This window comes from Parasteatoda tepidariorum, chromosome 3, assembly GCF_043381705.1.
Source record: "Parasteatoda tepidariorum isolate YZ-2023 chromosome 3, CAS_Ptep_4.0, whole genome shotgun sequence".
Classification (NCBI taxonomy): domain Eukaryota; kingdom Metazoa; phylum Arthropoda; class Arachnida; order Araneae; family Theridiidae; genus Parasteatoda; species Parasteatoda tepidariorum.
In genome coordinates, this window is record NC_092206.1 from 39,908,831 (window position 1) to 39,936,435 (window position 27,605).

The 27,605-nt window shown below is 28.2% G+C and overlaps 1 protein-coding gene across 2 annotated transcripts in view; it reads left to right on the top strand.

The window, feature by feature from the left end:
• LOC107456467 (kin of IRRE-like protein 1) overlaps positions 1-27,363 on the top strand; it is a 226,162-nt gene extending 198,799 nt beyond the window's left edge. The window contains exons 14-18 of one of the 2 annotated variants that reach the window (XM_071178515.1): positions 19,184-19,326; positions 19,842-19,972; positions 21,548-21,787; positions 25,731-25,782; positions 27,057-27,363. In XM_071178515.1, the coding sequence (XP_071034616.1) occupies positions 19,184-19,326; positions 19,842-19,972; positions 21,548-21,787; positions 25,731-25,757 (541 nt within the window). In that variant the 3' untranslated portion in view covers positions 25,758-25,782; positions 27,057-27,363. The remainder of the gene's footprint in view (positions 1-19,183; positions 19,327-19,841; positions 19,973-21,547; positions 21,788-25,730; positions 25,783-27,056) is intronic. The other variant, XM_071178516.1, reaches the window with a different exon arrangement.
• The last annotated feature ends 242 nt before the right edge of the window (positions 27,364-27,605 follow it).

The following is a 27,605-nucleotide window of genomic DNA, read 5'->3' on the forward strand; positions in this document are numbered from 1 at the left end:
ATATATATATATGTTGTTAATAAAATAATAAACTTATATTTATTTAAAACAATATATATATAAATTGTTGATTTTAAAGTACATATCCAGAGTGAATTAGTAAAGGGAAACATTTAAACATTTGCTTGCATCCTAATTGAAAACAATCTTCAAACATTTCTGTTCCAAATGAATTTATATCCTTGCTCAAGTTTATTTAGTTATTTTTAACGTTATAAATTTATAATATTTTTAACGTAAGTTATTTTTAACGTCATAAAAATGTTTTAATTTATTTTGTAATGCAAACAAAGTTGTGTAAAGCCAGAAATTGGATTAAGGCCATTAAGTAGTATGCTTTTAATTCAATTACCGTAGAAGTAAACAAATTTTATGGTCGTCTTTACGATCACGCTTCGGATTACCCTTCATTATTTCGCAATCAATGAAGAGCACTTTAAAGAATCCTGAGTGGTGTTATACGAAGAAAGAGTTGATACACTGTTTGAAATGTCGGCCTGAGTTGATTAAGAACAAAGCTGAACGTAAGCAGCTTTATGTCTTAGGATTAATTAATGATGTCGAAAGAAATTAAGCAACCATTCCACAACACTCATATATTGGCGGGTGGTTTTCCAAGAGCTTATGGCAATAATTGGTGACGGTTAAGATTATGTTGATTGACGGAGATCTTTTTTTTTCTTTGTTACACTTTTTTCTGACTTTGGATAGAATGTATTTTACATTAAAAATCAATTCAAAATATTTCAACATATAAAAATGTACTGAAAAACTCTACTATGATGAAAATAATTTATACTTGACCGCTTTTTACTCTTTTTACTGAGAGTTGTATGTTTTCTTTTGCAAATATTTTAGGCTGCCAAATATCATGCAATCTTAAACAAATTTGTTATGAAACAAAAATTTTGAAGTTATATTACTAAGTCACATTTCAAATAAAACGAGTTATGACTGAGGATTATTTAATGATGTCGAAATTAATGTTGGAAATTAATTAATTAATTTATGATGTCGAAAGAAATTAAGCAACCATTCCACAACACTCATATATTGGTGGGTGGTTTTTCAAGAGCTTATGGCAATAATTGGTGACGCTTAAAATTATGCTGATTGGCGGTGATCCTTTCTTTTTCTCTTTGTTACAATTTTTTCTTGGTGAACTTAAATTTTTTAGTTTTCGAATGAATGTATTTTGCATTGAAAACCAATTTAAAATATTTAAATATATGAAAATGTACTTAAAAACTCTACTATGATGAAAATACTTTATACTTGATCGCTTTTTACTGAGAGTTGTATGTTTGCTTTTGAATTTATTTATTTTAGGCGGCCAATATCGTGCAATATTAAACAAATTTGTTTCGAAGCAAAAGATGTGAAGTCATATTACTAAGTCACATTTTAAATAAAACGAGTTATGACTGCACTTTAAAATTTGACTAATTGCAAGTTATTTCGATTTAGAAGACGGAATGAACTAGTTAAAATTCAAAAACTAAATGTACTTATCGAGGAAAAATTAATATTACGAAATTTTTGTCAGAATGTGGATGTAACAAAATAACTCCTTAATCTTCAAACCATTTATAATTGCTGTAAGGGACATACAAGCGTTGTTTTTTTCCTTTGTGTCCCTTACAGTACAGTTAATATTACTAAGCTAATATTACAAAATTTTAGTAAGAATGTGGGAGCAACAAAATAACTCCATAATCTTCAAACCAATTATAATTGCTGTAAGGGACCTACAAGCATTGTTATATACCTTTGTGCCCCTTACAATACAGACCCACTGTGAAGATACATTCCCTTTAATTTAACTTGCATTAACTTAACTTTTCAATTTAACTTGTAGAAAAATAAACGTTGTATTTTATTGTTTTTAAATATTTTTTACAGATCCTTATGTTATAGATCCTTTTTTATAAAACGACGCAAATCTTCTCCAAATACACTATTTGAGGAATAGAAACCATTGAATTTAACTTTATTTACTAAATGAAATTGCATGCACTGCAAAAAGTTCCGAAGATAAAATTACGGTAAAAAATATCGCAAATCAGGGAGCCGACACTTTTTACCGTAAAATCCTTTTTTATCAAAATATTTTAAAGAATAAAAACTCTGATAAATCGTAATTTTTACATTGAAAGTTATAATAAAATTACTCTAATTAAATAAATATGTCTGTAAAAATTTCAATTTAATATTTTAGGATAAAAATGGGCCTTACGATAAAATGAGTTTTATGAATGATGCACACAAAGTGGCTGTACATTATAACGTATTTTGATCCGGAATTTTTGATATACAGTTTAAGCAATTTGTTTTAACTAACTGTTGTGCCACAGGTCCCTGGTTCGATCCTCGAACCGGGCAAGATTGACTCACCTTTCATCCCTTCAGTGGATCGATAAATGAGTACCAAGCATGCTTGGGAACAAAACACTGGGGATTCCGCGTTCGGTTGACCACCTGACAGGAACATCTGTTCCCGCATCCCAGAGCTCAAGGTCAAGAAAACTGAGATGGTCACAGTAGGCCTTAACCCTTTATGGGCTATCGCGCCGCTGAGTTTAGTTTTAAATATTGTTAAATTTGATGATTTGAATATTAAATAAAATATTTAGAGAAGGTTTGCGGTATTCTATTACAAAGGATCTATAAAATAAGGATTTATAAATCAAATATAAAATAATAAAATAACATAAAATTTTATGTTTACGGTTATAACTTAAATTAAAATATTATGATTTAATTGATTGTTTTCGAAAGGAAATGTTTTTATAGAAAGACAGTTTTTATAGACTGCAATAGACACAAATCTAAATACCAGTCCTTGTATGTCCATTACAGAAATTATAAGTGGTTTAAAGATTACTTAATTAATTTATCACACCCAATATATTAACTAGCAACGTATAACTTTAGCTTGAATTTGTTCTCACTTGATAAGTAAATTTTTTTCTTGTTGGTTCTTGTTAATTGTTCTTACATTTGGAGTCAATTTCGACATCAAATTTTTTCTGCTAATATAAAGTACATAAACGATTTTAAACAAGTTAAGAAAACTGAATGGAAGAGGTACGTACGTAAATTAATAAAGCACTAAAAATTATAAACAAACGAAGAAAAATTACTAACACTTAAAAATGTTCCACAGTGAGTATCTGTTTTCATTACAAAAACCTAAAAAAAGTGTCTACAAAACAAACCAATAATTCATTACAATTGTAATTTACAAATGCTTAGTTAATATAAAGATGTTTTAGTTGCCCTACATTCTAAAGCCTCAAAATTTAATTAATTGCATTCTTCCTGCTGGTTTAAACTAAATCCAACAGACTGATAAAAATACTACAATATAACAAATCCTTACTTTTTAACAAGGAATCGATTTCATTCGAATGGTTTTCTATAAGATCTTCACTGCAAAAAGAAAACTCGATTTTACTCAGTTGAGATACAGGAAAGATGAATTTAAGAAACTTTTTTTTTCGCTGACAAGGAAAGAAAAAAAAAACTTTTTCCCATTCTTTCGACCATCGGAATCTGAAAAATCTCACCACGTCTTCGAAGTCCGCATAAAAGACGCATCGATTGCTTTTGAAGAATGTGCTAATAATAACTGAATATCAAAGAGTTACTAATCACAAAATCAATCGTCTTCCAACTCACTAGTAAGATTCATCTAACAAAAGATCTATGCATCTCGCATTGTGCCGTTCATTTTATGGTACTATTTAGGTCATGTCATTGACTATGACCTACTGGATTTTTATTATATTTCAAACTCTTTCAAGAAGATTTGAAAAATTGAGAATTTAATTGCTTTTTCGATCTCTACCTTTTCTCTAGGGAAACAGTTTACGGTGAGATTGCGGCTGATATAATTGTTTACCCGGCGTTGTTCATTACTTTATGGAGATTTACGATTTTTGAAATATTTGAAAGTTGCTCTTACATTATGTATTATATTCCAGTAAATTTTGATTGGGCAATCACTTTTTACTTCAGATAAAATCTCTGTAGGAAATGTCGTTCAAATGTATACTGGGCAACAGCCAAAATTCAGTGCTAAATTATTACTGGTTAATATAGTTTTTAATTTCAATACATACGTCGAAAAATTTAGTATTATTCCCTATCAAGTTTTTGTATTGTTATTCTTCGATAGTATTAAACGGCTTTCCCATTATAAAACATAATATTGAACACCTAAATCACTGTCAGCAGAGGTAATTAAGAGATGTAGAATTGAAAATGTTAAAGATGTGGAATTAAAAAAACATAATGCAGACTTAAGTGTTATGCACATAATAATATTAATACAATATATATATATATGATTGATTTTCACGAAACATGACAATTTGGACCAAAAAATTTCTTCGAATTTAAAGTCTTCAAAATAATCTAACATTTTTTTGTATACTTCTTTAGCTGCACTTATTAATATCTTATAGACAGCAGTGTAGTTTATTGACATTTGCTCGAGAAAAAAAATAAAATAGAAATTCACCAAATCTTGAATGCCAGGAAAATGACATATTACCTTAGAAGTTTAAAAAACAGTCATTTTAAGTTAATAGTAAGTAACTCAACTTAAGCCTTTATGTTAGATGGACCATAAATTGCTTAAATTAATTCTTTTTATCCACTGTAGAAAGAAACAAAAAATTTTTTGTTGCTGATATGTACAGAATAAAATTGTGTATAATAATCAATCATTAAATAAATAAATAACTTTGATTACATCCAAGCATATTACAATCATACATAAACTTGGTATTAGGTTAATATTTGCTTTCCCTCTTTACAGTATTAGCAGTTAAAAAGAATTTCTGGTAACACTTCAATGTCCTGGCATTCATAAGCCAGGAAAATGACAGCCAGGATAATGACAAATTCGCCATTTTATAGCATATAACTTTACTTTAATTTAATATTTTGGCCTAAGACGTTTATATTCTGCAGAAAACAACAGGATTTCTTAAAATAACTCAGATAAATCTATGTAGTTTTTGCTATTAGTGATTTCAAAAAGTCAGGAAAATGACAGCATTAAAACCTACTCACCTTGAAAATTTTTTTCAAATAGATTTTGAACCAGAAAATTGGTTCTTTATTCATGCAACAAGACATGTTCAGATAGCAGGGTATCTAATCAATCTATTAACATAAGCGCTATCCATTTTGGTTATAAATCACTAAATAAAAGTAGCCAGGAAAATGACAGATTTTCATGGCACAAACAAATTATTGACAGAAAAAATTCTTTTAAACCAAGTTTTAGTAAACAATACCCTCTCCTTATATTCTAGAAATGCTTACATAGGATAAGATAAAAAAAAATTTTAAAAATGTATGGGAAGTTTTGAAGCTAGTTATTATAGGAAATATTGTTTGGGACATGCCAGGAAAATGACATTTTGATATCCAATTAAATGTTTTAAGTATACAAAACAGTCAATGCTAGTTTCAAGTCATTTTAAAATGCTAACAGCAATGCTATTTTTTATTTTCTTTAAAAAAAGTTCTTTTAGTATTATAGTATTAGATCTGGGAGCAAGGGACAGGTAAGTGTCATGCCTCGTGAGAATCACCCATTTACCAATTAAACTTCGACATTAAACTTAAAATAATAAATTTTGACAATAATAATTTTGACTGATTTAAATTTAAAAATGAGCAACGCTGAAATTATTAGAAACCGAAACAAAATTTTGCAATGTTTAGAAATAAATAAAATTCATAAAAAGATAATAAATAAATTCATAAATAAATAAAATTCAAAATAGCACATCTTGATCATTAGAGGCTGATTTATAAAACATCTGCTCACAGCTACTCAGTCTAAAATCCCTATCACTATATTTAAAGTTTAGAAAATATTTACTCGAAGTTCTAACGAGGACTAAAACAAAGTAGTCTTCTAAATTTTACTAAGTCTTTTAACCATCGAGTTTAAGGATCTATTACAATCTGTAATAAACATCATTAAACTCCATTCAAAGTTCGCAACCACTAGTAAGTGCAGAAAATAGCAATTTCAAAAGACGAGTTTGAGATTCAGCTTAAGGTGTCATTGCTTTGAGTTACAAAAATCTATATTTGGCAGCCGTAGAAGCTTGTTTCGAGTTTGATGATCGTTAAGCAGAGAAGATAATTTCTCCATTAATTACGAAACTTCTTAAGTTCAGCTTCTGTATTCTTCCCTGCGGACTCTTTTGCCATCGATTACTAAGATTTTTATTGCTCTTACCACATTTGGCGTTGTTTCGCTGCGAGGAAACGAAGAATTTAATGGTAAAAATTGCTCATAGCTAAAATATTTTAACCTAAGGTTTAGAGTTATTATAATGTTCTAGGAATAAAGGTTTAAGTGTATTGATTTATTTGTTATGATGAAAAAAGCTCAGTTGTAAACATGGGAATAGCTTAGACCTTGAGTTCTGAGCGTATAAATGCTGATCTACTTTAAGAAACAAGTGAAATCAAAACATTTATTTTTCAAAATAAAATTGCTAGATGTTTTAAAAAATTCCTCTCCAGTTTAAAAATACAACATAATAATAACTATTTTTTATATAATTTGAACACCTTTATCAGAAAGTAACAACTATCATTTTTTTTTGCTACAAGCTTAGCAAATAGAACTAACAGTAGCTAACTTATCTCGTTCTTTTATTTTTACTTTAACTTTGTTTTCTCTTTATAGTGGTAGTTTCAGAAAGTAAAAATATCTTATATTATACAAGTTATTTTCATTTGAAGTGGAGAAAAAACGAAAGTCTAAATCAATATTACGGCGGTAAGTATACGGTTTCGCATGGTAGTGCCATTTCTGGTAAAAAAAAATCCTAATTCTAAAAATTAGACCCAAAATGTATGGTTCTTAAATCTTGCAATCAATAATTTTTCGGTTTTAAGGTTTTTGGAAAAATTCTCGTTTTCAAAATTTTAGTTCTTCTTACCACATAATTTTGTAAGAAAATATAGAGCCGAAAAGTAAAATTTAACCGAATAAATTGTTTTGATACCATGCTTTAAAATGTCATGAAAAATTACCAAATTTTACTACATTTACTAACTTTAATCGCATATTAAAAAACAATACTTTGTTATTTTTACCAAAATGTATACTTACTAAGCGTTTTGATCTTCTCATAGAGTAAGAAACATGATATATTTTACCGAGTTCTGGTAGTTTTCAGAATAATTTTTTTCTCAATGTGTATTGAACTCTCTATTATAGAAATTAAGTTCAATTTCAAAGTAGAACGAGTTAGATTTCAAAGTTAGTATTAGAAAATCGATAAGATAAGTTTTCCAATGCGTAATACCCCAATTTTACCTAAATGAGATAATGCTACCAAAAGCAATTTTAAACATTTGGTAAAGTTGTGTAAAAAGGCTGTTACTAGCTCTAATGTGAGCTAATTGAATACTTCTGTAATGGGAGAGTTTGAAAATTCTTCCGTGGATTTCTTTTTTATATGCCAAATGCTGGTGAATATTCTGTTATCTTTTATAAATTATTTTCCCGTCGAACAAACTTCTATAAATGGGCATTGTCGAATTAATTCTCTTCTTAACTTATATCAACTCATTTTATAACTTAGAGAAGTGGCCTTTTTGATGCAAACTGCTCAGTTCCTACACTGTTCGAAATTTCTCAGAAATTTTTTTTAAATAACAATTTATTTATTTGTTATTTTACCTAATTAAAACAAAACAGTCACATAACACGAAAAAAGAGGGTATTCGAACTGTCAACTGTGAGAAAAACCGTTTATTAACTGCTCCTACCTAATACGATTTAACTAAAAGAATTTTATCACACAAATACGACACACATTGTAGAGCCACTTGTCCTTGAAGCTGGGTACCTATTATTAAGGTAAAGGATTAATCAGTCAATCTCATGACCGATAGAACGGGAGTTCGAGTTCCACCATTGATACAGCAGTATTTCATACATTCCTTTTAATACGTACAGTGTTTCGAGTCTCCAGCACTCCCCAATTTTTAATCCTGGACTTTTAGAATACTCTAACGCCTTATAGATGGTAGCACCATAAAGCTGCTTAACACAGAAAATGTCTAGCATTTTCCATATATTACGATCGATGAAACAACGAGATAAACTAAATAAATCACATTCCATGGTTCATTTGTTAAAGCCCAATTCTTCCGCAATCTAACTCCAAGACACATTACCTAATGAAAATCTTAGCCGCAATTTCCAGTGAAATTTCTTTTTTTACAGTTTTGAAGCTCTGATAGTTGTAAAAGATAAAAAAAATCGTATAGTTTTGTATTCATTGTTTTGAGTTTTTTCAAAACCACAAAAGTAAAAAGAAAATATTCTTTACCGTAAACTTAATACCGTACCGTTTATTGGGTGGAGAGACTGCTGTAGGTTATTTTACTGTAAGTTAAGAATGAAATTGAAGCCTTGACTAATATTAGATATTATCGGTTTCAATACCAACCTTGAATACCAAGCCTTTACTAATATTAGATATTATCGGTTTCAAAAAATAAATAAATGAATAAATAAAAAAACACGCTTTTCATTAGGAAATATTATCCTTCTGTCACAAATGAGGATTGATCTCCAGCAAATAAGTCTCTTTTTTTTCAATAGAAATTTAATCTAGAGCCCCAGGACTAGCAGTGGCAATGCAAATGAAATCTAGTTGTCAGTGCTGAAGACTTCCTTATGGAAGTTGTTCAGTTGCGAAAGACAGTTTTATACAACTGGATTTTTTTAAATTAAATGCAAATGAGAGGAACAAAAAAAATAACTCGAATGATTTAGATTTAAGATTATAATAATTAGTACTTACGTGTTTAATATATCTTGCTACTATCTTGAAATAATATCAGAAAATATATTCTAGATTTAGCAAATTTGGCAGTAGATGTTTTTATTTTTGTCTTTCTTTAGAATAATATTCAAAGTACAAAATCAACAATTGTTGCGGGGAAAATATTTTCTTTGTAAAGTGTTGAAAACAAATACTATTTTTAATAATGAACTATAGTATTTTTTTCTATACAGTCGTCATTTATTCAATGCCATCTGTTAAAGATTAAATTATTTTACATTTGTTATGTGCAAATTAGAAATAATAATATTTGCAGTTTTAACAAAAATGTTGTTTCGTATCAGGAACTTTAATCTTCTTAACACTGCAACATAAGATCGTTATTAATTATAGTAAATATAATAAAAATGATTCCTTTGCTTAATAAAATATTAGTAATAATAAATAATATTATGACTAATCCCACAATATTAAAATTAAATTTTATGATATTTTTATTCAATTTGAATCAGTAAGATATACTTAAATATTTCTCGTGATAAAAGAAAACATACAATTTTAGACATCAAAACCTACTTACGGCAGGCTATGATTAAAATTGAAAAACAAATATAGTTTTCAGTTGCAAAAACTAATTAACATAAGATATTAAAAATTATTTCAGATTTTATGAAGAATTCGTTAGTGTTAGTTTTTGATAAGATTTTCTATTTTAGTTTTATTTAAAAAATTATATTTGCTTAATTTGCATTCTATATTTTAAAAGTCATTATCATTTTGACCAAAAATATTTATAAATGCTCTAGCTTTCTATATCTCAAACAAAATGCTTCATTTGATAGAACATACTTTATTAGAAACCATGAATGTAAAAAAGTATGGAAGAAACGACACAGTTGTTTGAAAATTTTTTATGAATAAAGAGATAATTTTTAGTTTATAAAATAATTACAATTTATCATATTGCGATATTTTGGATAGTTAAGATAGGAAATTAAATTTTATGACTAATACCAGTTTATTATTCCTAGCACATGCTTTTAAGGAAAAATTATTATAAACATTAACATATTTAGCAAAATATATTTACCAAAAACATGTTTATATATATATATATATATATTTTATACGCGCTATACATTACTGAAACACAAACGACGCATTTCGATTCAGACAGGCACGCTTGAGAACGATTTAAATATAACACAAAAATAAAAGTATGACATTAGTGATCATCTAAATTATTTCGTTTTTGTTCGATAATTCGCCATTACATTACATACTAAATACATATATATCTCTCGCATTTCACGGAATTTTTTTTGCAAATGATTCAGCTTCACTGAACCATTTATGCAAAACCGTGGTATGGTCTTGATTCTGAGAATATGCAGCATAGCAATAACCCTGTTTTATTACTCCCAGCGGTGATTCGCACCGAAGTTACTTAAAATAAATGCCAGGACGTATTAATGACGGTGCCATTACCATATTTTGGCGACTTCGCTTTATCACTATGCGAAAGAAATCACAGTTTTGCCAACAGATTCTATCGAACCTGGCGCACTAATTGCGAAAGTGATTACTGATAATTTAGATGGGTGTTTAATTTTTAAAATGACGTACTCTAGAGATTAAATTAATAGCAACGACTTGTTGCATATAGATAGTTTGGAAACATTTGAATCTATAAATATTTCACCCTGGAGAGTTTTGTAATTGAAATTAAACAACTTTGTCTGCGTTTAATTAAATCGTTGCGTAAAGAGCGTATTTTTTTGTATATTTGTATGCGTCTAATTACTAGCTCATTATAATTAAAGCTTCTGAAGTTTAAAGTTTAATTAAGATCTATGAGAATTGTTTAGGACTTTAAAGAGAATATAATCCTTACAGGAATTTTATTCTAAATTGACTATTTTTTTTATCATTTAAGCACACAAACATTTATAGGAAATATATAAGAAAAACACATTAAATCCTAAAAAATTCGACACTTGTGTTAAATTAAATTAATTGAAGTTTTTGGAGCAATATGTTTTCCACACGGTGTATTTTTATACCAAACTAATCGTTAGTAAAAGTTTCCTGATAGGTACATTTTCCTTTATAAAGGTGTTCCTTTATAGGGCGCTTTTCTAAATTCCTTTATAACAACGTAACACATTGAAACATTTATAAACTAGTATATAGAAATCAAAAGGTGTTTTTTTTCTCAAAATAAATCATAAAAATGTCATTTTGAACAGTATGAAAATGTGTTTTATCATGATATTGTTTCTAAATCTTTAATTAAGAAAAATATTTGAATGAAATAAAAATTAAATCAGAGTTCTACTGTAGTTTTAGAGGTTAAAGGTTTTTATAATAGCTATGTACAGTGTGCAAAGAAAAGAAAAACAATATTAGAAGTTTTTGATAGAAGGATGGGATTTTTATATATAGAAAAAAATTTACCAATAAAATTTTCTATTTGAAAAGTATTTTCTCTTATGATAGATTTACCAGCTTTAGTAGAAAAACCTGCAAGTATGTACAGAAGTCTAAAGATAAAATCTTTAGACTTCTGATTATACTTGTAATACCGATTATACTTGTAATACTGATAATACTTGTAATAAATCATTATACCGGATGAACAGGAGAAAAAATATTTTGAAAATTTCTGGTCCAATGATCCGATTTAAAATAGTTAAATATTTAAAATTAAATTTCTCTGGAACTATTCGGCTGGTTTCGTTCAAATTTTGTATTTTATCGCATAAAATTGTAATTTTTAAGATGCTGTAAAAACTCTTATGCCCTTCAATTCAAAAGTTTCTGGCGATTATAAAAAAATAAAAACAATAGATAATTATTGAAAATATTTTCGTGTGTAATTATTTTTGGCATAAACAAATTTTATGAATGTGTGCAAAAAAACTTTAGTTCGCCTAAAATGTTTTCAAAATATGGCAAAATAAGCAAAAAGTAAAATTTACATGAACGGATTTAGACTTTCGACTGCTTTCCTGACAAAACTTTTTGGATCAAATTTCTTAGATTGCGGCTATTCCCTGCATCATCCTAAAAAAAACATATTTTATCAGAGAAATAGCGTTTTTGTATCCTATTTCTTAACTTGTATGTCGTCTGCACTAACTAATTATTTTATTTGTGATCCCTCCCCTTTAACTATAAAAATTGGAACACTAGTATGGGAAAAAAATCAGATCATTAGATCAAAAAATTTGCATGTTTCTTTTTTTGCGCACTCTGCACATGATTTATCAACAGTTCTTACGTTTAGTCTTCCGAGAATACATATATTTTTTAGTTCTGAAACTTTTAAATCTTTCATAACAGAAAATACTTTTGAAATAGAAAGTTCCATCGATGCAAAAAGTTTTTTTTATGTATATATGTATATAAAAATCCCTCTAGGTTTTTACTTTTTTATCTTTTTTGAAATGAATAAATATATTCAAGAATAAATAAGTACTGAGCAATACCGCAAAACAAAATAAAATAGTATTATAAATGTATTACCCGGAACCACCACTATTAAAAAAATACTTGTGAATAAAAGTTCTTTTTTTAAATAGCTGTCAAACACTCTTAAACTGAATAAGTAGGGTATATTTTTTCTCAAAATCATATTATCTATTAAAAAACAGTAAAGTTTGCGAATAGAAATATTTTTTAAATAAATTTGTAATATAAACTAAAAAAGTAGGTTCTAGGTTATGTATTTCTTCTCCAGAACCAAATATATCCAACTTTTTTAATTTACTCTAGGTTAGGTATTATTTAAATAAAAAGTAAGCAGGACGCACAAAAAAATAGTAATAATGAAAAAAAAGGGGAAAAATTAATTGTCAACTAGAAAGAGTCGATGTAGACAACCCAATATTACCACCAGTATTCAAAATGTAATATATAAAAAGTATACATTGGTTTTGTTTTAACGTTTTTTTTCGTACAAAATTTTAAAAAAAAACATTGTTTTGAGAGCAAAAAAATTTTTTTAGAAGTTTCTTAGATGCTAGAAAAAAAAGCTGTAAAATATTTACTTTATCAAACATGCAAAGATGAATGGAACGAAAAAATATCAGTGAGTGTTATGTTAATATGAAACAATTAATTTAAATAATTAACGCAAGTAATGATCTATATCTATCAATATTCGTCTTCAAAGCCAAATAATTGTTCAGAATTTATGATCATCGACTGGAAGAGCCGAAACTACATACATTCAAACGCATTAATTTATCAACAGTGCTATTAGATTATTTTCCAGTTATGGGTCTCTCATTACAACTTGGCGGGAGCAAAGTATGAGTTAAGCGCTCCGGTAGGGCTAAGAAAGTCGAAACGCAATAGAAATAAAGATTAGGTGGGGGTTAGTGAATATCAACTCATTATTCGGGGTATTTTATTTTGTAATTGTCGTTGTTTACTTTATAATTGCCAATTATGAGTTTACGACTTCCGATATTCAACTGAACCTAATCCAGAAGACAAGGAACTCCAGGATTACGTATTGGGAGAAATTAGCCTTCATGTAGGACTTTTTGATGCAACTGGATGAAAATAACCCACATTTGCGTCACATGAAGAGGAAAACCACGAGAATGTCCCATGTTTAGCCTTACGGCAAGGGACTCTGATCGCGTGATCCGTCTACCACTGAGGATATTTTACGTCAATACTGTGATCGGTTTCGAGCCGTTGTGTAATTCGTTTAAACTAGCTATCGCTGAGATTCGAACACGGATCACCTCATTGGGAGGCAAGTGCTCTATCCCCTTTCTTTATCTTCTGAAAAGCTGTCCCATAAGCCTCCAATTAGTTGCTGTTGTATAATACCTAACTTGTACCTCAAATTTGCTTATTCTCTAGTTCAGCCGTTAACTAATTTGCCCATGTCCATTTACTGATTAGATCATTTATCAATGTACCAGTTGATTGCTCTACAAATATACAAATTTGCCAATTTATGATGACACTGATTCGCTAATTCATCGATTCACTACCGTTTCCTCAGAATTTTCCCCTTTATATACTGTCTTTTCTTAAAATCATTCATAATTGTTTATATAGCTACGCGCTATTCATGAAAAAACTATGTAACAGTTTCTGCTTATATTTCCCTTTTTTAATTACCATAGGATTAAAAACCCATAAAATGTATTTTAACAATAAAATTATCGGTTGTTCTGAAACTATATTACGTGTTGTGAAACTGCATTACTTTATTACGTGTTTAACTGTATACAACGATCTTAAAAGAAAGTAATTAGATTTTTATATGGCAGCTTAAATACATTAGATTTAACTGCAAATGATTCCTTAATAATAATAATAATAGTAATAATTAATAAAGCAAACACACGCTAAAGCGTTACAGTAACGATTAGCCAAGGTCATAAAGAAAGATAAGGAGTGCACCGCATACTGTGTTTAATTAATTAAGCAGTCCGCAATAGAGTAGCTAGGGTGAATGTAAAGTCGCGTTAAGAATGCGTTAATAACAAAACAATGCAAAATAAATGCGAATGTCAGTTGCAGACTATTAGAAAACAATGCGAATGTTAGTTGCAGAAGGTGATTGCATGACTTCTTTATCCATGTCAGATTACAGTGTTGCTCAGTTTCCACAAGTCTTAACACTGTATGTATTCCTGGAGGAGATCGTGGAATTTTCTTTCTTTGTGTCTTCCAAGATCAAAAATTATATCAGAAGCACACTCTTCATGAAGACTAATAAACAGCTCGATATCAATTGTCTATGACAATATGTTCAGAGTAAATAGCAAACATTTGATAATTAATTACGCTCATTTTATGTCTATAAAAATCGTACTATTCCCCTTTGTTCTTCTGTTTTAAATGCCTCTTGTTTAGCTTGACTTTACATTCAACTCAACTCAACTTTACGCTCAGCTTGTTAATTGCTCACGTGTGAATTAATTATTCAAACATGCATTTCAAAATTGCATTACTTCTTTATCCATGTCAGATTACAGTGTTGCTCAGTTTCCACAAGTCTTAACACTGTATGTATTCCTGGAGGAGATCGTGGAATTTTCTTTCTTTGTGTCTTCCAAGATCCAAAATTATATCAGAAGCACACTCTTCATGAAGACTAATAAACAGCTCGATATCAATTGTCTATGACAATATGTTCAGAGTAAATAGCAAACATTTGATAATTAATTACGCTCATTTTATGTCTATAAAAATCGTACTATTCCCCTTTGTTCTTCTGTTTTAAATGCCTCTTGTTTAGCTTGACTTTACATTCAACTCAACTCAACTTTACGCTCAGCTTGTTAATTGCTCACATGTGAATTAATTATTCAATTATACATAATCGGAACTGTTTTTTTTAAACTTTAAACTAAGGTGCTTCTCTTGCTAATGGTGACGCTGCTCTTTCTTCTGTCTGAGCAATTAACAACTCAACTTTACGTTCAGCTTGTTAATTGCTCACGTGTGAATTAATTACTCAGTTATACATAATTGGAAGTGTTTTCTCGTATCTCGAACTAAGGTGCCTTTCTCGCTAATGGCGATGCTGCTCTCGCTTCTGTATGAGCAATCAACAACTCAACTTTACGTTCAGCTTGTTAATTGCTCACGTGTGAATTAATTATTCAGTTATGCATAATCGAAAGTATTTTTCTTTTACCTTAAACTAAGGTGCTTCTCTTGCTAATATTGACGCTGCTCTCGCTTCTGTATTTTTGATGCATTCATGTATATCCACTTTTCATTCGGATAAACTTAATATAGGTAATATTTTACAACTGATTATCTTATTACAATTTATTTTCCAATATTTATTTTACATAACTAATTAAATTGCAAAGGAACTTTTTAAGTAAAATGTTTTTATAATACTACTTAAAGAAATAATAGAAACAAGTTTATTAGAACAAACTATATTTTGTACATTAAAATTTCAAACAAAACATCAAAACAAAAGTAGTAGTATTAAAATAGAAGCAAATTCACTTTAGATGGTAATATCAGTTTGTATGGTGAAATTTTTGATAAGCTTAAATTGCCATGATCAAATTGAAAGCATTTTATACTTTTTATCCCTCCGGAAATGAAATTAATGAATAAAATTGATTTAATCCTAGACATTCGTGATCATTCATGGAGTTCAATGTAGTGAATATGTATTAAAAAACTGAATATTTTTTTTCACTTTATTTTACCCGAATAACCTTAACGATTTGAGCACACAGTTAGTGTGATAAATACATTTGTCAACATTACATTTGATTTCAAATGTGTTTCAAAATGCAACGAATAATATTCAATATTATATATTAACATTATTATTTTATTTTACGGTTAAATACATAGAAATAAATGTTACAGAATGTGAATTTAAAACTGTTGCGAAATATAGCGTTTGCTTATGTGCATTTCTAATTTATTTCAAAAAATATTCACGAATTCCCTTTATTTATTTCATTTTAAAATGAAATTTGTTTCTGAGGAACTCCCAGACATGTATACGAAATCAAACAAGAAAGGATAAATTGGATTTGATTCAAAATACAATATTAATATTTCTCAAAGACCCAATTATTTTAAAGCAAAATCTGTCTCTTATCACAACACGTCCTTTATCTTCGAGAAAATTCATGAAACATTTCGAATGTCAAATTCCGTTTGAATGTCAAGAAATAAACTTGCTTTTGATTCAGAATAAAATGTTTCTCTCACAACATTTGGGCAAGGAAATAAATTTCTTGGACGAAATTTTGATCTTGAATATGCTTTATTAATATTAGAATAGCATCGCTCATTATAATTATTTTTTTTATTGGAGTCTTATTTAATATATAATATTCATAATATTAATATTTAAAAATAAAATAACATTTGAGGAAATCTAACATACTTCATGTTTATTTATTTCAATGTAATAATCTGCAATTTTCACAATATTAATATTCATAAATATTTTAATATTTGAGGATTCAAAAGTATTTCATGTTTATTTATTTCGATGTAATTATTCGTAATTCACATAGATATTAAACTTTAAAACAATAGATTGCTGCTATATAATGTGGAAGTATTCTGTTTCTTCTCGTTTGATTCAAGACATTCTTAGATCAAGACATTACTTTATTAGGGAATAAAAAAATTCGATTCCCTTAATTGTTCATATATTAAAGATTATAATTCTTCGTTTAGTTTCAGCATTGACTATAATTATTTTTATTGACAATAATTACCTGCAATAATAAATATTTGGCATGAATTTTATTATAAATTTTGTCCATGATTATTCAAAAAATGATTTAAATAATGTAGCCTTTCTCTACATGTTTTTATTTCAAACTTAAACGAGAAATTAGTTTTATATATTTTGTAGAACACTAGTTTGTTTATGTTTGTTGTTACATAATTTGTTGTTGTTACATAGTTATTTGTTGTTAGATAGTTTTTTGTTAAATACAACTAATTTATTTTCACTTAGAAAATAATTTCGCAAGTATTTGACTTGAAAACTAAAAATTTGTGAAGAAATATTGTTTTTGAATTTCATTAATTTTTGAAAATTTAAATTATAAATTTTTTGGTTATTTTTAGTGATTTTTGGGTTTTGTTCATTTGTTTAAAAAACCATTTGAAGAATGAATTTTATTTATTTAAAACATCTGAATCAACAATCTTAACTTTCCTAAAATGCGCAAAAACCATCAGAAGTTCTAATGGTAAATTAGTATTTTTTATTGCATAAGATCCATTTATCACGATTTCTTTTTTCATTTTTTTCATTATTCTAATTTTTTCTTCATTTTAACCCTATAAGAGTTGAACCCCTGGGTAAAATTGTACAGAAATTTTTCTGACAACCTACTCTCATATTAAATAACGTTAAGTTCACCAGTTTCTTGATTCAGAAAAGCTTTCAGCTGAAAGTTCAGAAATAACTGGGACTAGCGCTCAGATTTTTAATCTACTTTTAAATTTTTTAAATTGGTGTTTCAAAAACTTAGTTATAAACTAAATTGACTCACTTGATTTCTGATAACTTCTCAAATGCCAATTTGGTGACCTAATCCGCATATGCTACCATGTTCACCTCAACAATTGAGCCTATGGGACATACCGAAAAAAAAATTGAATTTTAACAAAAAAATAACATTTCATAAGATCCTTTCTAAATGATTATAGTTATACGTTAACATAAATCACTATTAGCTTTGAAATAATTGAAGAAATAAAATAGTCTATTGTTTTTGGTGTACAAAGGCCAATGATGAACCTATGAAAAAAGATAATTTTTCAAACTTCTCTAACGGATGATCAAATTTAATCTTTAAAAAAAATTTCTCTCTTTTTCAATTGGGTAACATGATTTTACAACCGATTTCATTTTGTAACCAACGTTGAACAGCCTAAACAATATTGGGTTCACGTATTCTAAAGTTCAAGGCCGTCATCCTGTAATTTTGAACCCAATCCAGGAAACAACGGAATTCCATTATCAAGTATTAGGCGAAATTTTTTCTTGGAAAACTTTTTGATGGGATTAACTAATTAATTTATTTAGTAATAATATGCAATTTTTTTTAATTGCAAGGTATACAACTTAATATATGTCATTTTAAAGAATACTTGGCAAAATGAAACATTTGAGAGAATTCAGTTGAATAGTTTCTGAGAAATCGAATTTTAAGTGTACGACTAATTAAAATTAGATTTCTCAGAAATTATTCAACTGATTTAGCTCAAATTTTGTATTTTGCAAGTAAAACATGATTTAAAAACTGTGCTAAAAATTTTATACCTTGCAATACAAAATTTCTTCGACTGCTACTTAATAAAATAATGGAAAACGTACGTTTTTTTATCTGATTTCGCAACTTAAAATATCGTCTGCAAGAGTGAATTAGCCTATTTGAGTTAATTTCCTCGAACCATTAAGAAAGACTCGAAAAACATAAAGATCAGATCCTTAAATCAAAATTTGCTCAGAGCGGACCGTTTTTTGGCGTACTCTACGTGATAGAATTTGCATATAAGTTCATTAAGTTTAATGCTCGGTTATATCTTTGTTAGTTTAAGTTTGGTTTTCTATATTTATCGCAATGATAATTTAGTTAATAAAATAAGCATGACAGTGAAGAAAATGTAAAAATAAATTAAAACGAAACATAAATACCTTAATGAAAAATGTATTGCTATTATTTGAGAATTTAGAAATCTTTATTATACTGTAACATATATTTTCTTTGCAAACTGCATGCACTGCAGTTAATGTTCTATTTTAATTCCTTTTAAAAGCTTGAGTAATTTTAAGTAAAGAATTTGTTTTATGTTTTTAGAGATGAGATTCTACTGAAAAAGAATCTAGTTGATCCCTCAGAACATGATGGCAAAGATCCTGACGTGATTCCTCCTCAAAATGCTTATTGTGCAGAAATGGAACAAGGTGGTGGAATACCAAACATGCTTTTGCCTCCCAATGGTAAAAAAAAAATAACTAGTTCTTAGTTTTTTTTCAAAAAAAAAGCTGAATTTTTATATTCTGTTGGTGAGAAAATTAAATGCAATATACGAAAAAACTAATGTTCAAATAATCAATACCTAGAGGAATCATTATTGCTAGTATATCTAATGATTGTTTTCCTGGCAATATTTCTTTAAGTTTTTATTTTGCCTTTTTTCACATATGTTTTCATAAATATTTTTTTAATTACCATAACTTTTACCCTTTATCATGTTCAACAAGTAATGAATCAATTCATGGAAGACTACGAACTCTTCAAAGTAAAACTATTTACTGCGTAATACTTGGAATTGTTTTATAAGATTGAAAGCATGTATGGATGCTCGTACATTTATGACATTTGAGAAGAAAGCTTGTTTTTTTAACAAAACGAACTTCACAACTCATGTTATTTATTTATTTGGCAGTATGTATAAGTTATGTAAAGAATTGTTTCAGAATATACGTCGTAAGTAAGAATTTCTTTTTTACAGAATACATTGGTCCGGAAGAACACACAAACTATAGAATAGAAGCAGTTCAGGAGATGACGTTTGATCAGGTGCCACAAAAAAATCCACTTTATGAATCCGGTTACACGGGTAGCCTTCAGAGAAACCCGAAGGTATAAATTTCAGTTAATGATCCTGTGTTTAAATATAATTTCACATTATTCTAAAAACAATTTTTTAAAAAAACTTTTAAATAAATATTAGCATTCTTTAGCTATCATTGAAGTAAAGATCTTAAGAAATTAGATTAAATCTAAACAATATTAGAATAATATAAATGGGCAGTGATAGCCTGGTTGGTAGGGTGTTGGGTTCATGTCCGAAAGATCGTGAGTTTGATCCCCGCCGGACAAAGACTCCCCGTATAGTACATTGAGACTGGTGCATGTTAAAGCTGTCAAAAAGTCCTCAATGCTTGCATAACAAATCAATACCTCTGGAGGTACTGAATTTCAGATTGTTCATTATTTGGTTTAGGTAAAAATTGCGATCTGTGGATGAATGAATGAATGTATGAATGAGGCCGCTCTTTAAAAACGGGCTACTACGTTTGTGTGGCTGAAGTCGAATTTAAAGCCATAGATGGCGACATTGAAAAGCAAGAATAGCTTCTTTTGCCTTAAATTCACTTGGTTTCACCGAGCAGGCTTGCTGGGTAATTATCAAGTGTCATTAGAAACAACAACAACATAATAAAAAATGCCAAATACTCTTAATTGGTGATACGTAACTGTTAATTCCTTTTATAATTCAGTTCATTTAAGTAATATTTCAATTGTATATGATTCGGTAAATTTAGAAAAGAGAATCTACAAATTTTCTTTAGTTTCTTAAAATTAATTTAAGTTTTGTGCTCCGTTATACATTTATTTATATAAAGTGCGAATTAAAATCTATAAACAAAGTGATATTTGTTATTAATGAACCCACAAAATATCATTGACTATAATTTATCCAGTCGGAAGTTTTAAATGACATTTTACGTAATTAAAGGCTCTGAAATCATTTGGATATACTGAAGAAAATAGCTAGAATATTTTTGTTCTCTTTGAAGATCATATCTGCATTTGATCTAATTTATATGAACTCTTCACCTGCCTCGTAGTGATCATAATGCTGCTGTGAAATATCCTCAATAGTAGACAAATCATGGGCTAGAATCCTCTTGCAGTCAAACCAGGTTTTGGGTGGTTTCTGTGGTTTTGCTCTCCGTGTAACGCAAATGAAGGTTAGTTTAATTTAAACGACAAAGGCTATTATTGTCTTCTGGTTAGGGCTTAAAATTTCAAGGCTATGGAGTTGAACTTTGATAGTCGTAAACTGAAAATTGGGTCTGCTGCTCAACAGTACTTATAAAAAAATAAATATCAGTGAAAATGCCAAAAAAACTATTAAGCCCTAAAATTCAGATTAAATACAGAAATGAAAACATAATATTATTTACAAAACTAACTGTTGAATGTACAAAAATTAATAATTACATTATTGAACTAATACTTTTTCTCAGCCTTACAAAAAAGTTATTTAAAATCTGGTATGTAAACTACATTAATACTCTCTGAAATTGATTAAATTGGAAATAAATAAGTATTTTATACAGTACATGTTATTAAATATAACAGATGTATTAAATAAAAGGAATACAAAGAACTGCATTTTCAAATTGTTTTTTTTTCTCTTATTAACAGCACCGACAAGAAGCTTACATTGATTTTTGCCCTAATCAACCAGTTGTTGCTTCCAACCTTTGCCAATACGATGCCAGCGCTGTGCCCTTTGCTACTTTGGACTATCATAGGCGTCCACCAGTAGGAATGATGGCAGGCGTCATGCCACATCCTGAGCAACAAGAGGAAGATGGTATGCGAAATAAGACGCTACCGAGAGGTAGAACTGCAGTGCACAATCCTAATTTCCATGGAAATAGGGTAAGAGCATGAGTTCAATATTAAGCCAACAAAAGCATATTTTTTTAAACTTATGAAACGCATAATTACATTACGAAAACTCAAGATTTTTTTAATCACGATCAATTTCAATTTAACACATAAAATAGTAGAATAGAATATTTTCTATATAACTCTTAAGGAAACTAGAAAGAAACAAAATCATAATAAATTGCGAAGAAAGTTATCTGTTATGAAGTGTAACGATATTTTTGATAAAATAATCATCAATCCCTATACATTATACAATGCGGATAACAGATTAAGCGGATAATAGACCATTTAACGAAATATTTATTTTAAAAACATTTGATTTTAATATTAAAGCAAAAGCATGAAATAAAAAGGAAACTATTTAGATTAAAATAAATTTTTTGTTGATTCATGAATAAATTAAATTATATATAGAAATTCTAAAAACCATGACATGTAAAAGTTTCTGACCAGTTTAGTTTTAATTAAGTTAGTTTTAATTAGTTTATAGATAATGTATAATTCTGTTAATATTTGTAAACAAATGACTCTAAAAGTGATGAAATATTTCCATATGTCAATGTATCTATCAAAATTTAAATGAAAATAAAATTTCATTAAACAATAACTATTTCTTCAAATTTAATAAATTTTTATTGATCTAAATAATTGCAAATAAGTGCAAATTTGAAAACATTATTGTTTGAAAGTGAACCGTGTTTGAAAGTTTTTACTTTTAACGCAGAAAAAAACATCAGCGTTTCATTCTTTATTTCGTAACCAAAAATTATTAAAATTCTAAATATAAAATGCTGTCCTCATTTTGAACTAAATTAATGCAAAATAACGAAAAAAAAGTATTAAAAATATTATTAATAAAAATTCTGAGGGGGAAAGGGTGTGTATTTTGGGTCGTTGTCAGTAAGATTTGATATTCAGTACTATTTTTTGTTCATTTCGGACAACGGATGTAATTCTTGCGTCACTTCCCAATAAATTGAGTTTAGAATCATCAGAAAAACGTACTTTTTTAAAATTTCAGCAAGTGGTCTTTGAAAGATTATAATCTCGCCTGATTTTTGAGCTGGATACTTTGATATCGATTACTTACAGTCAATTTTATAAATTACAATAGGGACAAAATTTGATTAAAGGATCAACCTCCTATCGTTTATTATTCTATCAAACAACTTCAAATATCAATTATAATTTTGTTGTTGTTATAGTCTATTTACGTCCCCCTAGAGCTGCACACTGGACTATTTGTAACTGTCTGGGAATCATCATTGAGGATGATCTGAACACATATCATATTTTTGATCCACTGCAGAGGGTGGCTTTTGGTTGCCGAACTACCTGCACGTGATTCTGTGCACTTTATGATAGAGCAGTTTAACGGGAACTGATAACACGCGCTCTCTGTCTCTACACAGGCTGTTAAAAGTTGCCACACACCCGGTTCCTAATTTTGTGAAATTTTTTTTTTCGAAAGCGATACCGACAAATTAAATAACGCTTTATTGAGAATAATTTGCTATTCCCATACCTATTATAGGTTTGCAACAATTATCTATAATTGTAAGGTCAATTTTTACTTATCTTTAGCCAGCGTGCTCAACGTCAATTTCGAAAATGATGCAGAACATCAATATAAAGAGTAGCCAAAATTTTATCGAAATAAAAAGCGTGTGTGATCTTAAATAGTTTCCTTGTATACCTGGACTTATCTAACAATTTACAAGACTTGAAAATTATTCACTGCTTTTGATAATTTTCATTTAGGTGGAAAAATCTAGTCAAATTGGTGATTTTTAAAAAGTTTAAAAACTTTTAAAATAGTCTTTATTCGTCCGATGTAAACCAAAAAAATTCTTTGCGTATGTTCTTTTCTATGTATATTTTGGAAACACAGCTTTACCTCAAGTGTAAGGCATTAGGTTGCGGCTTTTTTTGTTCTCCTTGGCGAAAGTGCTTCCAAAGGCATGGTTAAGAAAAATTGAATGTTTATTTTATGAATATTTAGGGTTCTTGCTAGCATGGCAGCGTAACAACAGTTGTCACCAAGTTTTAAACTATATATAAAAATTTAAAGATGGTGTCTCAGTTTTCCTCTGCTGTTTGTACCTTTCTATTTATATGGTAGGATCTAGTTTTCTCCGTTTTTTTGTTGCCGTCAGCATAAAGTTTAAAAAAACCTCTAAGGATAGAAAATAGGCATTTAATTTAAAGAAAAACGAATTTGAATATGTGACGTAGAGGTACGAGCGAAAGTAACCAGAATTCTTTATAGTACATATATAAGTGATTAATTTCAGATTGCGTTAAAAAAAATGTTTTATGCTAAGAAACAACAATGATTGTGAAGTGAGATTGTTGATTGACAGCAAACAGGGGACTTAGCTCTCTAGTACATATGAAATAATGGTCGCACATTTAATGGTCGTACATTGTGCTCTCTAGTACATTTTAAACATGAAAATATAGCTCTCTCCTTTTTTATATTTTGTGCATTATATTAAATAATAATAATGTGACATTATTAATTTTATTGCAATAGTAAATAAAAATGAAAACTATCAATTTTTTTACTAATTTTAATATCCAGATCTCTGAAAAAAAGATTTACAGGCCAATGAATTTTAAACACCAATTGAATTCGGTACTCATGTAATAAAGTCCGTTTTTTATGTCCATCACGAGAAAATGTAAATACATACGTGATAAAAAATGCAAAAAAAAACTATTTCATGAATCACTCAATTTTTTTATGATTACATAAAATAAATATACATTAGATAAGACATATTGTCTACTACTGGATAAAATCGCGTTCACAAACTATGTTAAAAGTTCAACATAAATTTTATCAAAGCGGATTCAGAATTTTCCTCTCTCAAATTCAGGTGGAGTGAGCAAATATTTTTCATTTAAAATGGGAAACCTATTTTAATCGTATTTTGAATATTCGCAAATGATATTTCTTTTAATATAACAAACTTTAATCCTATATATCATTTGCACTCTGCGCATTTAATTTAAATTCTTGTATTTTTTATGGTCCACAGTGGACCCTGCAGTACTGAAAAAGTTTCATGATGTGTCAATTCTTTTAAAACCCTTTTCGCTCTAGCATTTTATTTAAGTTTTAATAAGTTCAATTTGAGATGTTTTGGATATTCTTAAAGTTCTTGAGTCATTGGCTTCCAATTAAATTAGATTTTTAGAGTCATAGGAAGAAAATATTTGGTGATTAGGCTTAGAAATTACCTAAATAGAATATAGAATTATAGAGTTTTGAGTGTATAAGCTTCTGACAGACTAATTTGTTTATAATACTTATATAGAAAGTGTATATCTCTGATCTGTTTCAATCAGTGAAAATAAAAATAAAAATAAAAATGAATATATCCAGTTTATACATACACCTGTTAAAAAAAAACTTGAGTTTAATTGATCACTTGATAAAAATATGCGACATAATTTAATGTCGTTTATGATTACTTATATCTTAGATCCGTTTACTAGATTTTACTTTCCAATACCTAAAAATCCTTTAAATATCTCTAATTTATAATATTTGAAAACCTATGCATCAGTACGTTATAATTTTTTAACTTTAAGTATTTAAAATGAGAAACTTATAATTAACCAAAACCTATTTTTCTTATTCTCGCAAACTCTATAGCTATTGTCATTAGCTGTTTTTTAGTTTAATTTTTTTCAATCAAATACACAGAATTGTAAATTTATTTGAAATGTTTTTCTATGTTAAGGTTGTTTTAACAAATTTTGCTTCGCTACTTTAAGCAGTTTTTTTTTATTTCTCTTATTTTGGCTCAGTTTTTGATTTTTTAAAGCTTCTAATGATTTCTGCACCAAATTTTGATTAAAAAAAATTTACAAATTTTTAACTTATTCTAATTATTTTTCCATCATTTGAATATATTTTCAGTATTATATTGAAACGGAATTTCCATGAGTTGCCAGTGAAAGACTCTTTACAGGTCAGTTTCAGATAAATAATGTTTTTTTTCTTTTATAAAGTTCATACAAATTTTGATTTTGCACAATTTTCGCAACTTTATATGAAAATATATTCATATGATGTCTTGCATGTTTTTTTTCTTCGTTTTCTACTTAACTAAAGAGTAAATATTTTTTTTATTTTTTAGAGTTTATTTTTCACTGTTTCACTGAATAATAATTTTTGATCTAAAGTTTAAAAAAAATTTGTTATGAAGTTAAAACATTGCAAGAAACATTAACGGTATAAAATTTAAAATTTAAAAATGTGTTATGCCATTTTAACTAAACACTAGTTCTAGCTTTTAAAAACAATTTGTATTACTTGAAAATTAAACAAAAATACTCTATTTGCTGCTTAGTTAAACTGGAAGATGTTTCGAGTAATCGAACACGGGCTCCATGCCAGACGTACAACATATTTTAAAAAGAAGGAAACACGTTTAAACGAAAATTATATAAGAATATGTAATAATAAAGAAGAACAGTCACAGTTTTCAATAAAATAAAAAAAAGGAAATGTGAAATAGTCAAGAGAAAGCACGGTTCCTGAAAAGACAATGGTGGCAGAACAAGATAAACAGGGGCAAAGTGTATTCCGATGCGCTAAGTAGGTTTAGGGCAAAACTGAAATCATTTATTAGAAAATATCATTTACTTTAAGTGTTTTTACTTTCATTATTCATGTCCTCCTGTCTGAAAGAGCTGTGTTTCAGTGATCGAAACTTGTTGAGCTATCTTCTATTTTAACTTTAAAGCAAATATATATTTATATAAATACATACATACTTGTATATACTTAAATGTACTATTTGCTACAGTTTTCTTGGAATTGAACTTTTATAGTAAAGAGGGATTTTATTCGATGTAAATTAGAAAAAAAATATTTTAATGATAAATATTGGAAATATTTCGTAAATTTGAAGAGTTGTATCTCAAATGTTATGGTTTCTTAAAGTCTAATTTGAAATTATGTTCCAACGATATTTTATCAGCAAAACAATTAAGCATATTTGTTTCGAAAAAGCATGTAATTAAAAAACAGCAACTATTGAATTTTGCAAAATTGTTGGTTACAATGCATGAAGTCTTTTTTTTTATATTTATAACATGTTTATTTTTTCTGACTGTATTTAGCAGCGGTAAAATAAATAATTTAGTTCAATTAGCATTAAATATGTATTTTAAAAATTGCACATTTCTATTTTTAACTATTTTTAATCTTTTCGAAAAACTGTTTTTAATCTTTTTTCAGGAGGTGTATACACCCCCTCGAGGCAGGAGAACAACAATCTCAACGCCAGTGTGATGTACAGTCTTATAAATCAATGAAGAGCTCCAAGATGAATTTGACAATTTTGATCAATTGTCATTCGAATTGAAAGACATTTCATTTGTTTCAATTCAAGGGTTCCTTAGAACCAAGTGAAGAGAAAGTATAATTGACAGAATTTTAAAGAAGATGATGTGTTGTTCAAAGAGATAGATTTAAGTCACATTTGGCTTCCAGCTGTTAAAAATTGCTCAGAAATCAAAGTTTTTTTTTCAGGATAAAAAATAAATTTCTCTTCGTTGAATTTCTATAACCCATTTTTTTTTTAAATTTTCTATTTATCGTTAGTATCTCTAAATAATATTTAGTTTAATTATTTTTTTTCTCAAAAAATTACTTTCATGAGAATTTATTTTAGGCCTTTAATTTTTTTCTTGATAAATGTCTGAGTCTCAGGTCATTCATCAAACGTATTATATACATTTTTATAAGTCTAAAATATACCTACTTTTTATTTTCATTCAGAATAGC